Below are 13,480 nucleotides of genomic sequence, written 5' to 3'. Positions count from 1 at the left end.
TGGAACATTGATTTGTCTTGAACATATTTTCTGTATCAACAACCAAATCTGAATGAGCTCTGCATGGAGAGGCACTTTGGACCTTTGAGATCCTTTATTATTTGTTTTTGAGCTTCATTCAATTCACCCCTGGCAAGAAACAAAGTTCCCAGCAAATTCCACAGAGCTAAAACTCTGTTTCCCTCTCCCTCAGTTTCTCTCACACTCTCTGATTTCTCCCTCTCACTTCCCAGAAAAGCATGAATATGTTTCAGTATGTATCATCCTACTTGTATTTCTTTTCTATTCTCTGATACATTGAACCGTGACATGCTCTGCCTGAGCAGCCAAAGTTTTCAGCAGTTCTGTATTTTTTCAGGGTTACTCCAACCTGATTGTGGCATGATTTGATATGAGGAATATGGACCATAAAGTTTATGACCTGGCTGAGCGCTATCGCCGTCCCGCTGAAACAAATAACAGGCCAACGTCCGATAAAGCCACGGTTGCTCCAATGTTCTGTTGGTCTTGGGTGTTTTTCAATTTTGTGTATGGGATTACGTGGCTCTGGTCATTGTCTCTTTTTGAGAGGTTTGAGAGCGTAATCCCGAGTTAATTACCTTTGTGAGAAGTTCTCAGACTCAGTCTTGATGCAACTACTGATTTATTTAATGGATTTAGACAAAAAAAGCTTATTGCAATAAATAAACCGTAGTTGAAGTGTGTTTAGTTGAAAAGAAATCGTATTATTTATGACCATTATGACATTGTTTATAAGCAAAATGTATACAATCCTTCTGCCACATCGACGCTTATATATGATTAAAACACAGCTGAGTAACGGTCAAACTTTGCTTTCCTCGATCCTCTTTTTGGCAACACAGATGAGAAGTGAGCTTTATGTATCAGATTCCCACCATCCAAGCTGTTCACATCCTCTCCGCTGACATTAGCAACCCTAAGGGCTCAGTTGCCAAGCAGGTCACAGTGTGCTTCAAATCACTGCCAGACGCCTCTTTCTCACAGACGTAGATTAAAAACAGAAGGGGCCCCCTCGACTTTGCGGAGAAACCAATATTAGTATGATGGTGAAATAAACCTCATGGTTCCTTATATGCAGCAGAGATGGAAATTGATTTATTGTTATAAGCAGCAGCATCTATGACAACAAACATATATGAATTCCATTTTCTAAAGATTATTATGAATGGCGCCGATGGATAGTGGTAAAATAAAAACAGTACAGATATCGCCTGTTCTTCTGTACGCAAGTGTGCAAAACACTCCAACTAGAGAAGTGCAGGTAATTATACACACAGCACAAACACACACACACACACACACACACACACACACACACACACACACACACAGGTTTACATGTATTCACATATCAAATAGTATAAGGCAGTATAGTTTTTGGTAGCTGAATATGATTTCAACACAAAAAGAATGGTTTGAATAGTATTGGGAAATGTCCTTATTGGCAAGAGTTAGATGAGAAGGTCGATACCACTCTATGTCTGTTAAATTATGCAGCTACTGCCCGCAGCCGGTTAGCTTAGCTTAGCATGAAGACTGGAAAGACAAGGAAACGGCTCGCTTGGCTCCGTCAAAAGGTAACTAAATTCACCTGCTAGCAGCTCACTAAACACGTAACATCTCTTGTGGTTTCTGCCGGTTAGCTGCAGCAAGCAGCCGGTTAGCTGATGACTATAATTTGCACAGCCTGTTAGCTGCTGGCTGTAGCTAACCCGCAAAAAACACAAATTCATCATAATTATTAAACCAACTAGATATAACTAGTTAATTAGTGAGCTTTAGAGGAGCTGACAGGTGGATTTTGCCACCCTCAAGGCAGAGCCAGGCCAGCTGTTTCAACCGTTTCCAGTGTTTATGCTAAACTAATCTAACCATCTCTGTCTTTTTGTAATTGTACAGACATGTTAGAACTATCAGTCTTCTTATCTAACTCTTGGCAAGAAAGCCAATAAGGGTATATTCCAAAATGTCAAACTATTCCTTTAATATTTGGAGCGTTTAACACCATCATTAAAAACTCATTTGCCTATGTCATTACGCAGGTAATGTTATCTGAATAAAATACATATTATTACTGCAATATAACACTTTATAAAAGTGGACACTATACATATATATTTAGTCCATTGGTTATACAAGCATAAAAGTCACAATTATTGTTGATTATATCTGTTAAAATTCACAGTGTTTACAAAAGAGCTCATTCCTATCCATTTCTGTTGATCTGTCATAATGCATTACCTCATAATATATATGACGTTTGCTTGACATGAGATATGAAAATTGATTTTGTGCCAGTGTAATTTGTCTTGATTCTGTTCTGAAATCTTTCATTTTTGGATTACTAACCAAAAGTTTGGAAGTCTGTGGATCAGGATTACATGAAACATAATTGTTTTTTCAAATGAAGGGATGTATCTTTGTGTTCAGAGACATTTTCCCTCTTTACCTGATGAATCAGAATTTTTTTTTTTGTTAAGCAGTAGGAAGCAAATTAACTTCAAAAAGTCCTAATTATACCACAAAGTAGCTCAATGAATAATGAGAGTGAGTAAAATACACTGCAACCACGTGCATGTTTTATGGAAAATGAATTTGTTCGAATTGAAAGTTGTTCGAATCGGTAACATACTTTCCTGTTTTCCACCGTCAATGAGTAGCGAACTCCTGGGGACAGCACATACTCTTCTCCTATCATTCCCTCTGACAGCAAGCAGTCTGCTTTTTCCTTCCTGTAGCTTTGTGCATCCTTCCCAGTAGTGCTGCCCTTTACAGGAATAGCACGCTCTGCTACTGATTGAGAGTCATTTATAGTCATCCTTCAGCTGCATCCTGTTAAAGAGTCCTCCTCCTCATCCCGCTCTCCCCCTTCTTCTCTCACGCTACAGCGTCACTTTTGTGGGTGTGGGAATACAAAAAAAAGTTTGTCTTAGGAAGTTTAGCCTGCTGAGAGACTCGGGCAACTTCAAAGCATTGTGCGCCACATCCATAGTTTGTTCCTTTTATGTCCAGTTCCTAATCCATCCCTGCCAGGATCATTTGTTGCTTCAGTGGTTCTAAGGATGTGCATTTATTGTCTGAAAAAGTTGTTGATGTACATATTTTGTTGGGGTGTGCATTTGTTGTATTTTAAAAGCTGCTGGGTAATTGGAAGAGCTTGAAAATATTCCTCAGGTGAAAGATCAGTCGCTGTATTTCCTGATGCTGCGATCAGTGTGGAGATTGTTGGGCTCGGGGCTCTTACACTGGATACTGGTGCCGTTCATGGGTCCTATGCTGCTCAGCTGGTTTTCAGAGTAACACCAGCAGCACAAACACGACTTGAGGAACATGAGAAGAGAGAGAAAACATTTTAGAGGAATAGTTCAACATATGAAATACATGTATTAGCATTCTTGTCGGGGGCTAGATGAGAAGATTGATACCACTTTCATATTTTTCCTTGAAATATGAAGCTGGAACCAGGAGACGGTAAGCTTAGCTCAGCATATAGACTGATATCAAGGGAAAACAGCTAGTTTAGCTATGTCCAAAAGTAAGAAAATCCATCTGCCAGCATCTCTAAATCTTTTGTTTAATCCATACAACAGCAGAAGTGGAAGTTTTTATATTTTTTAAATATTTTTTGATTGAGAGCAGTGACTTCCAGGCTAGCTGTGTCACTCTATTTCCAATCGTTATGCTAAGCTAAGCCAACCATCGGAGGCTGCTTCATATTTACCATACAGACATGACAGTTATTCTCTAGATCTAGATCCTCTCATCTAACCCTCAGCAAGAAACCAAAGAAGTGCATTTCACAAAACTTCTAACTGTTCCTTTAACATAGCATTTTTTACCAAGAGGATTTTCCATACTTAGGAGCAGGTATTCTCTCGTTTGCTCCCCCCCCCTCCCTCCCAAAAATCCTTTAACGTGCAATCTTGAGACATGGTTTATCTCCTGCACAGGTCTGTTTGACGAAAATTTGCAGTATGTGACCTCAGCCCTACAAAGTGAATACATACATCTTTGGGCTGCTTTTACATGTTGCTCATGGAATGTCATCACAATCACAGCCTCTGTGTCATGGACAAAAGGCCTGAGTTCACTGCTTTATTGGCCAGACAAGTGTGTGTGTGTGTGTGTGTGTGTGTGTGTGTGTGTGTGTGTGTGTGTGTGTGTGTGTGTGTGTGTGTGTGTGTGTGTGTGTGTGTGTGTGTGTGTGTGTGTGTGTGTGTGTACCTTGAAGCAGTTTTTAAACTTCTTGCTGACAAAGTAGAGGATAATGGGGTTTATGCAGGAGTTGACTGTTGCAAGGTTGAGACCAAAGTAATCCATGACCAACAGGAAACTGAAAATAGAAAAAGCTGATTATAATAAAATAAAATTATGTTTAATGGTAAACATGTCTGGCAGAATCAGCCGTGTTTCTGTTTTTTATTTTTTATTTTTGATAATAAGAAATATAAACTTGTTTTCATTTTTACCAGGATCCTGAACTAGCATTAAAACTAAATCAAATCAAAATCACAGAACAACAGTGCCATGCCATGTACAATTACATACACTATTTCCTATAGACCTGTAACTTTTGCGTCAGAGGGTTTGTTCTACCAGTAACTCACTTGAGCAGCTCACAGCGCATCTTATCATCCTGGTAGTAAACCATCTTCTTCAGGATCCTGCTGAGGTGCAGTGGGAACCAGCACAGGGCAAAGATAAGGACGAGGCAGAAGACTGCTTTGGCCACCTCCCGTCTCTGCAGAGAGAAACAACAGATTTTGTTCCACCATTAGAGAGGAGATTATATAGTTTGTGTATGGAAGGCTAGAGGTTAAAACCATGGAATAAACACTGCTGATTGAGCCAATGTGGAGTAATTTTACTCCCTCAAAAAGTTGTATTAGATATCGTCACATTACAAATGTTTTTTTGCTTTTAGTGAAATAAACACCCGAGTGTATGTAGGTTTATTAGAGTTAACCGCTTGTTTTTATCATTTAGAAGTATTGTCCAACCTGTTTGAGGTGTTCACTGAGGGCTATCCGAAGGCTGCCATTCCTGTGGTTGAGCATCTCGCAGGTCATCAGAGTGTAGAACACAGCGGTGCAGGCCAGTGGTACACAAAAGTAGAAGCCAAACATCCACCAGTCCTTTGCATCCTTATAGAACTACAGGGAAACAAGGATATGTGAACCAGTAAGTTACATTTTTTTTAGATTTATTTTTTCCCCCACAGCTCAGACATGAAAACCACCAGCAGACTACCCCTGTACTCCAGTACCATTGCCAACACATCCTCATAGATTAACGACATTACACAGTAGGTAGGCATCCAAAGACTCCCAAAACAACACATATAACTGTTCCATTTACTGCTGCAGGGTGGTGGTTTAATCATGTGACCTCAGTCCTGTGACCCTTCTATTTAACGTAATTGGCGCAGTTTTGAACACATAGTAAAAGTTGTGAAAAAGAACTATTTAAGTTTAGGCAACAAAAATACTGGCTGAGTTCCGAAAACTATTATTTTTCTTTTTACTTATGACTTACAAAGTATGCACTGTTGCATGCAGCGTGCATACAAATGGGAGATACTACTTCATAACATTGCTTGAAAAGCATGCTGGCTTGCATACTGCAAAATCCAACCAGATGCACTAGAACATCCCGATATTTTTGGCATACTGCATTTGACATTCCATGTACTGGGACATACTAAATCTTTTTCTGGCATAGTTAATAGTATGTTAGTATGGGAATTGGATCGTGGGGCTTTAGTTATAGTTAGTAAAACGTCAGGGATTGGCTTAAAGTGAGTCACGTAAAACTACTAAAATGAGGACGTAACATGATGTCACAGAGGTTATTGGTATATAAGGTTCGTAAAACTTTGGTTAATTTGCAAATTACAGTTAACATTTAGTTTCACATTGGACACAAACCACGGCCTCCTGTGTTTGTTTGATCCTCCCCCCCTCCCCCAAAACCCACCTCCTTATGCAATATTTTGCCCTCTTATACTTTGTTACCTAACTTCCTCTTTTGCTCTAGTGATAATTACTACAGCCACGAGAGTTCACTGCCTAACAAGAAACAAAATTGTCGGTCGTTATTAGCTGCTTGCGCAATCGACCCATATGGCCGTTTTCTGGATGAGGACAGGCTGCGGAGAGAGATTACTCCAATTTTGTGCATATGGAATAGATACACACATGTGGCTCAGCTTGTGGCCCCAGATTTCAGGTCTCAGTAATTGCACTTGGCCTGTAATCAATTATGTGCTGCAAGGATGTGAAAAGGGCCACAGGCACATGGAGGCAGTAAGTAGACCAGGTTTATTTCTTAAATTTCTTATTTCTTAAAGTGATACTCCACTCAAAATCTTTTTAGCATCAAATACTTAAATGCTGGCATGATAGGTGAATTTGGGAGGAATACTCCTTAAGTATCTGTAGGTTGGTATATTAATTGTCTTGTATTTTTAATTATTTATTGCTGGAGCAGGACATTTATTTTATTGTTGTATTTGGCTCTAAAAATACATGCCTCTATAACCAAAATAGCACATTAAAAATTAAATAAAAAAACGCTCATTGACTCCAAAACAAACAACACACGCTTTTAAGACAACGGAAACATTAGGCCGACCTCGCGCTTTCACTTTAAGTAATGCAGGTGCGTTTCCTATTTCGTTACTCCACTATTGTTTTGCCTCGTTATTGCAAATTCAACTATCCCTCCTCTATGAGTACTTTGACACAATGTACTACACAGCTCATCGTGGCCTTGATACAAGCAAAACATTGGGAAACAAAAGCACTAAACAGCGATTTCCTTATCCAAAAACGATAAGAAAAGGATGATAGCGTACCACCATGAAGTCACTCTTGGGGTTAAGCATGCAGGTGCGTATGGATTTGTTCCTGTAGTCGAAGCTGACCATGTCGAACCCGATAGCCTCGGGTACTGCCAGGACGAGTGACAGCAACCAAATAGACACAATCTCCACGACTGTAAACAGAGGGATGCCCACTCCCTGAACTCTGCTCCAGGAGGCCACAGCTCTGTACCTGTGGAGGGCAGACACAGCGATACAGTAAGGTCCAGGCATAGCAGATGGTAGATTCAAGTAATAAGATTAGGGGACAGTGAGTTACTAAAGCAGGAATGTTTATGATGTAGCACTCCTGGAATACAAATGTAACACAATTACCATGTTATTACTATTTTCTTAATTGAAACAGGGCTGCAGTTCGGCTGCTTTCAGTCAGTGCTCCATCGTTAAATAGAAATCAGTGAATTCATCATTTTCTTTGTCTCTCCTGACTGACAAAGCAAACAACATTTTCTTTATGTATGGCAGCACACCAAGCACAACAAACTGCTCAGTCAGCAAAGGATATCCAAATGTTACGAATGAATGAGGAGAGACGATCAATTGTTTATTTTAAATATCCAATATTTATACTTTTGTGAAGCCTCCAAACAGACTGGTCCATGTTGGCAGAGAGGTCTGTCTGTTGGCTTGTGTTTCCCATGCACTGAATACTTGTTTGCTTGTTTGTTTCATTAATGGAAACCACTTGTCGAAATGTTTTAGTAAAATCCTGCATCAAGATTTTATGGCAAAAACAATATATTTTTCATGACACATTTGAATTTCTCTGTTGAACAACATGGCGGCATTTATATTTCACTAAGTGGTAATGTATCCACCTTTTTTCTCTTCCTCCAACATTGAAAAGATACAAAAGAGACACACAGAAAAAAATGCTACACGTTTCCTGGAAACAAATGGTGAGCATCTGCTCTTGAACACAACTGTACAGCACTGCAGTGTTTTTCTCATAATAGAGGTCATTAAATATGTCTGCCTGGTCGAACCTTGGAGCCTATTCAGAGCATGCAGGCAAGCCTCTTATCTCTAAAGTTGTGTCTAAAGTGAGATCACACTGAACTTCAGAACTTAACGATAATCATTTATTCATTAGGGATTTTCTATTAAGGTACTGTTAAAAAAAAAAAAAGTTGTCAGTATAGATAATGACGTTATCTATACAGTGCAAATACTGGAGCCTATCATACACTTAATGTTGCATATAAAATGAGTGATTCCATTAAAGAAGTAAAGAGCATCTTATAAAACAGCTCATCACACAAGTTTTGAACACAGAGGCAACAAATTGAAAGAAAAATTCCTTCCCAGTGAGAATGCTCAGTCAGTATTGACCTTTCCCGAAAATGATCATCATCTCAGCGAACCAAATCTCCATGTCATTAAACTGGAATCAAATCCCAAAAAATCTTTGCATCTCTATTATAATGACACAATTATATTAGAAGCAAACATTAATGACAAATCTAAATCAATGCGCCCCCCCCCCCCAACATTTGATTGCTTCCTTAATAAAAATAAATAAATCTGGAAAAAAAATCTTCATGTTTCAGTATGTGCACAAACATGGTGCAAGTTACTTCACTTCATATGTCTCTAAGGAATGATAAATACACAAACATAAACACAAATACAACCTTCTTTATAAGACTGAGAAACAGTTATAATGTCCAATAAGTTTTGGAGAATGAATTTATTCCACTTTAACAATTCATATGCACAAAACCTATTATAATAAGTGTATTTTGGTCACGTTTGTAGCACTCACACAGAGCAGGAATTTTGCATTAACTTTTCAGCTGGCCCACCAAAACGGACCCTCAAAGCTGTTGATGTGACAGTGTGGCGTGTGAAAGCACTGACCTGTCCACACTGAGGGCACACAGGTTAAGGACGGTGATACCCACAGAGGCTTTCTGCAGGAAGGGCACCAGTTTACACAGAAACAGGGCAAAATCAGTTTCCTCAAGAGGCCAGCGTCCTGCCAGGAGCTGGTGGAAAAAGCACATAAAATAACTGTCACACAAACACTTCTCTAATAGGAATTAACTCACATTTGGAACATTTATTGTTCAACATTCACACTAGTACCTGCAACCAATGATTATTTTCGTTGTTGATTAATCTGTTGATTATTTTCTTGCTTAATCGATTAGTTGTTTGGTCTATAAAGATTTGGTCTCAGAAAATGGTTGACAAAGGTTGATCAGTGTTTGCCAAAGCCCAAGATGACGTCCTCAAATGTCTTGTTTTGTCCTCAACTCAAAGATATTCGGTTTACTGTCATAGAGGAGTGAAGAAACTAAAAAATATTCATATTTTAAAAGCTGGAATCAGAATTTTGACTTTTTTTTTCTTTCTTAAAAAATGACTCAAACCGATTAATTGATCAAAATAGTTGGCGATTAATTTAATGGTTGACAACTAATCAATTAATGGATTCATCTTTGTAGCTCTAATTCACACTTATGTAATTTGTCAATAAATCACTGATTGGCTTAGCTTTTGTGTCATTATCAAGTAAATTATTTCAATAATATAATCTGTTTTTACAAGTCTTTTGACAGCTGACTTTTATTAATCTTACTTTTGTTACTGGATTCATGCGTACCGTCGTTAATATCTATTTAAGGCAATTTTACTGTAGTTGGAGGCACATCAGAGAACTCTCAACGTCATCTTAACGTCAGAGTGAGTTTAATCTGACACGGACCATATGGAGTTCATCTGCTGATAAAACTTTGCACAATTTTTGCAATACATTCACGTCTCCTGCAAACATACGGCCTCTCCAAACAAACTCTACGACCACATTTTCACAATAATTCCCTGCGTTGTCACCAGTATCTCAGAGCCACTTTGACAACCTCTTATAATATTACTCCCTTTGACCAGGCCACTTTCTTTTTCATCAAAGTGGTACTTTTCCTTCAGCATGTTACAACCTGCCTTAAACCGTTTCCCAAAGCTGAGCCAAAGGAAGAACTTCATGGTGCTTCCTGGCCATCTATTGTTTACTTCTGTCGTCTAAGTTTCCCAGATTTCAGTGTGTAAGTAGCTGATTATTTTTGGAAACACTGTCACAGCCTTGAGGAAGTGAACAAGTTGAAGGTTTAAAAATTGTAGACGTGGCTCTTTCTTTGTTTGTGAATAAACTGTTCCCCCCCAAGAAGAGTTTCTTTTTTTTTTCTTGCACGTGTTGCTCGGACTACAGAGTTGCTGTGCCCTACAACTTCCAAGTTAATTCTAACCAGGTGGCTTTTTAATTTTTTGTACATTTTTTTTAATGTTTTCTTGTAAAATGGCTTACCATAATGCATTGGAAAGATCAGGTTGACTGATGACTCCATTTTGCCATTATTCTTGATTATTATACAAAGCATGACACTATTTGTTGGTTTAAATCAGCCCAAGACAGGAGCCCCAGGCATAATTTATCATCATTAGGTGCTTCATATTTTAAAGGCACAATCCGTAGTCCAAAAGAAAAACAAGAAATGTAAGTCACCGTAAATCAAAACACAAAATTGAAACCGCTCTCAGACTGATTGACAGGTCTTTTGAATACATGAATCATTAGAAAACTACTAACTGTAATGTTTGTAATGTTTTCTGATGCTGTAAAAGGTTTGTTTACATTAGTAATGCTCATAAATACAGGAAAAATTTAAAAGGACTTTTAATTATAACCAGCTGAGAAAAATAGACATTTATTAACAATACAGCATTTGAACCTTACTTTCATTTGGATACAACATTATAGATGGGGCTTTAATGAAGAATTCAGTTCAAAACTTCACAAGTGATTTTTCACTTGAGTAACATTGGGTCCTTTTTTTGTTTTGTTTTTAAATAAAACCTCTGGATAAGGGTCAGTGACTAATATCCCGGGTCAATACAAGGCCACTGGCATGTGTGCCTCCAGCCTGATTCCCATGTTTATTTAAGCCAGGCATATCCCTGCACCTCTCATCACCAATCGGCCCACACGAGGGAGATAACGGCATACGACTGATTACACTTTCCTATCTTTCGCTTACAACCCTTCCTACTCCCCCCCCCCTTTCCCGTAATATTCCACTTTATCTCTGCGTATCACCTCCATTGTTGCTGCATTTCATCATATCGACACAGAGACCTGTCACTCAGCAGCTTGGCTTTCAAAATAAGGTCAAGACTTTGATTAAACATGCACCAACAGAGTGAAAACCGTACCTTGTATACATTGATGGGTATATCAATGATTATGTAGATAAGGTCCCCCAGTGCCAGACTGGCAATGAGGGCATTTGGCCCGTTCCTCATGCACTTGTGCTGGTATATAATCCTCAGCAGGGTGGCGTTGCCGACCAGGCCAACGACAAACACTATGATGGAAATGATGGTGTTGATGTACTTAAAATAGCTATTAATAGAGGTATTTACAGAGCACATTGGAGGTGGTACCGGCCTCTTCATGACAGTTTCATTTCCAGATCCCACAGCTTGTGCCTCAGCCCCTGGGACCCCCAGGTGGATGCCAGGCCCTGTGCTGGGAATGACAGTGCTGTAGAACCCCGGATACTGGAGGGTGGAGTGGACCTCCTCTGCTTCAGCTCTGTTTATCTGGCACATTCCTCTGGCTGCCATACAGGCCATTAGCACCAACATATGCACAGCTGGGGTGCCCATTATGGAACACATTCGGCGCTTTGATTTCACTGATTGAAAGACTGTCCCAATATATCACTGCTGAGAAAAGAAAACAAATAACAAGAAGAAAAATGTGGTTATTTTTCAGACAACACTCTACCCAACACTGGTTGTTTTTGCATTTTGCCTCCACTTAAAATGGAACCAACGTGGAATAATACACGTCAGTTACAAGAGTTAAACAGCATTACTGTCCTTTCAAAAGCTGTGAGGAAGTTTACAACTTCTTCAAGACTTCAAAAAGGATTTGCCAAGGAGGCACAGATGGGCTAGTTAGAGCCAGACAGGCATCAGCAGAGCGCATTGGGCATCTTGTTTGCTCTCAGTCGTCCCTGGAAGAGGGAGCTGTCGGTTATGGCTTTGTGTCAATAATGTTTCAACCACACAGTGAAGCTTCTGATGCTGTTTTCACAATGAGCCCCTTGCGTGAGTTTGAGACTGAATGATTTCCTCAGTTTTGCATTCTCCCTCTGCTTCTAATTTAGAAGGCTTAAACATGTGGTTACAAAACAAAGAGCTCTTTTTTTTTAATTTTTTTTTTTACATGAAAGAAGTGCTACACGGGTGATTTCTGGTCAACATTCAATGCAAGCAAAAAAAGTAAAAATACAAATCAGGTGAAGATCCAAATCTGCAAAATAACAAAATACGTACTCTTAGTTATACTTTGGATTTGCCTGTGAACCTTTTGGGTCTTTACTTAGTTTGCTGTTATGGATATGTAGATACCATCACCTTTACTGCCCTCACACGGGAAAATCAACAAACCTTCTGGACAAAATCAATTCATTCCACAAAACTCCTGGTAAAGAGCAGATAAAGTTTCAAACTGTCAGATTGATAGTGAAGCCCTTTTCATCATGTCACACAGCACCGGCAACTCTTATAGCCCAGAGTTCTTCCTGTTCAAAGTCCCAGCTGTCACCAAGTACACAAAGAACTATTTAGCAGCCAGCCCTTCAAGTAGCATCACAGTTTTGCATCAACATGACACTGCTGGGATCTGTGACAGCACGCAAACTGATCTATCCATAAATTATTAATAAATTTGGTTTTCACCTACCGCTTCTAAAATGTCTGCCTGGCCCCCTTGGAAACCGTCAGGCAAACTTTCGGCTGAAGCCCCCAGACGTCTGTATCACATCACATGAGTAATTAACGCACTATCAAAGCCGCAGCGTATCCCACTTGGTTTGAGCAATGCACCCGTCTGCTCTGAGGTGCCTTCGCATTATGGCTCAGAGTTTCCTGTGGAGAGTTTGCAGAATGTCTGAGTGTGTGTGTGTGTGTGTGTGTGTGTGTGTGCGAGAGTGTGTCTCTGCAAGTGTGTCTGTGTGTCAGAGTACCAGTGAGACACTTTGACTGGGTGGGATAGTAAATCTCCACCTCCCTTTGGTAACAGACTGGGCCCCCTTTGGAAACATCAGCCCCCCCCCACCGCTTTTTCCCCTCTCTCTCAGAGGCACCGCCTGCTGACAGTCATCTCCAAGGCAAAGCACACACACAGGGGCAAGGGCATCTGGGAGCCCAACGCCCCTCCAATCTGCCCCTTTCCTTAAATCCCTCCTACCTTCTCTTTCAATCCCTCTCTGACTTAGATTATGTCTTGTATACGTTACATGCAACTGTTTCCTCACACGAGAGGCAGCAGAGATTAGATGGGAGGGAGGGAGGAAGGCACAGGGAAGTCAGTGTCCATATTGTGATGTTATGTTTCCCTCATTTGAGAGGGGGGAAACCAAGACGGGAAATGGGAGCGAACCATCAGCCTGCCTTTTACTTTTACAGACTAACCGCTATGTGGGTGGCCCGACCAAATCACACTTTTATACTCCTGCTACACCTAAACTTCAGATGCAGTGTTGCAATAAAGCTTTATATTAGCTG

At 39.9% G+C, this 13,480-nt stretch overlaps 1 protein-coding gene across 2 annotated transcripts; it reads right to left on the bottom strand.

Annotated features, from left to right (window-relative positions):
- Positions 1-1,085: 1,085 nt before the first annotated feature.
- Positions 1,086-12,991, bottom strand: ednraa (endothelin receptor type Aa). 2 transcript variants are annotated; one of them, XM_028598003.1, is made up of 8 exons: positions 12,657-12,991; positions 11,117-11,632; positions 8,765-8,892; positions 6,878-7,076; positions 5,022-5,174; positions 4,629-4,762; positions 4,246-4,354; positions 1,086-3,341 (listed from the first exon to the last, which is right to left on the bottom strand). In XM_028598003.1, exons 2-8 carry the CDS (start codon positions 11,582-11,584, stop codon positions 3,204-3,206), a joined length of 1,329 nt encoding a protein of 442 aa, XP_028453804.1. In that variant the 5' UTR covers positions 11,585-11,632; positions 12,657-12,991; the 3' UTR covers positions 1,086-3,203. The 2 variants fall into 2 exon arrangements, with proteins under 2 accessions (XP_028453804.1, XP_028453812.1); XM_028598011.1 differs by having other exon boundaries at positions 11,117-11,629.
- Between the last annotated feature and the right edge of the window lie 489 nt (positions 12,992-13,480).

This window comes from Perca flavescens, chromosome 2 (genome assembly GCF_004354835.1).
Source record: "Perca flavescens isolate YP-PL-M2 chromosome 2, PFLA_1.0, whole genome shotgun sequence".
Classification (NCBI taxonomy): Eukaryota; Metazoa; Chordata; class Actinopteri; order Perciformes; family Percidae; genus Perca; species Perca flavescens.
The sequence above is the reverse complement of the archived record's forward strand: the minus strand, read 5'-3'. Positions and strand labels throughout refer to the sequence as shown.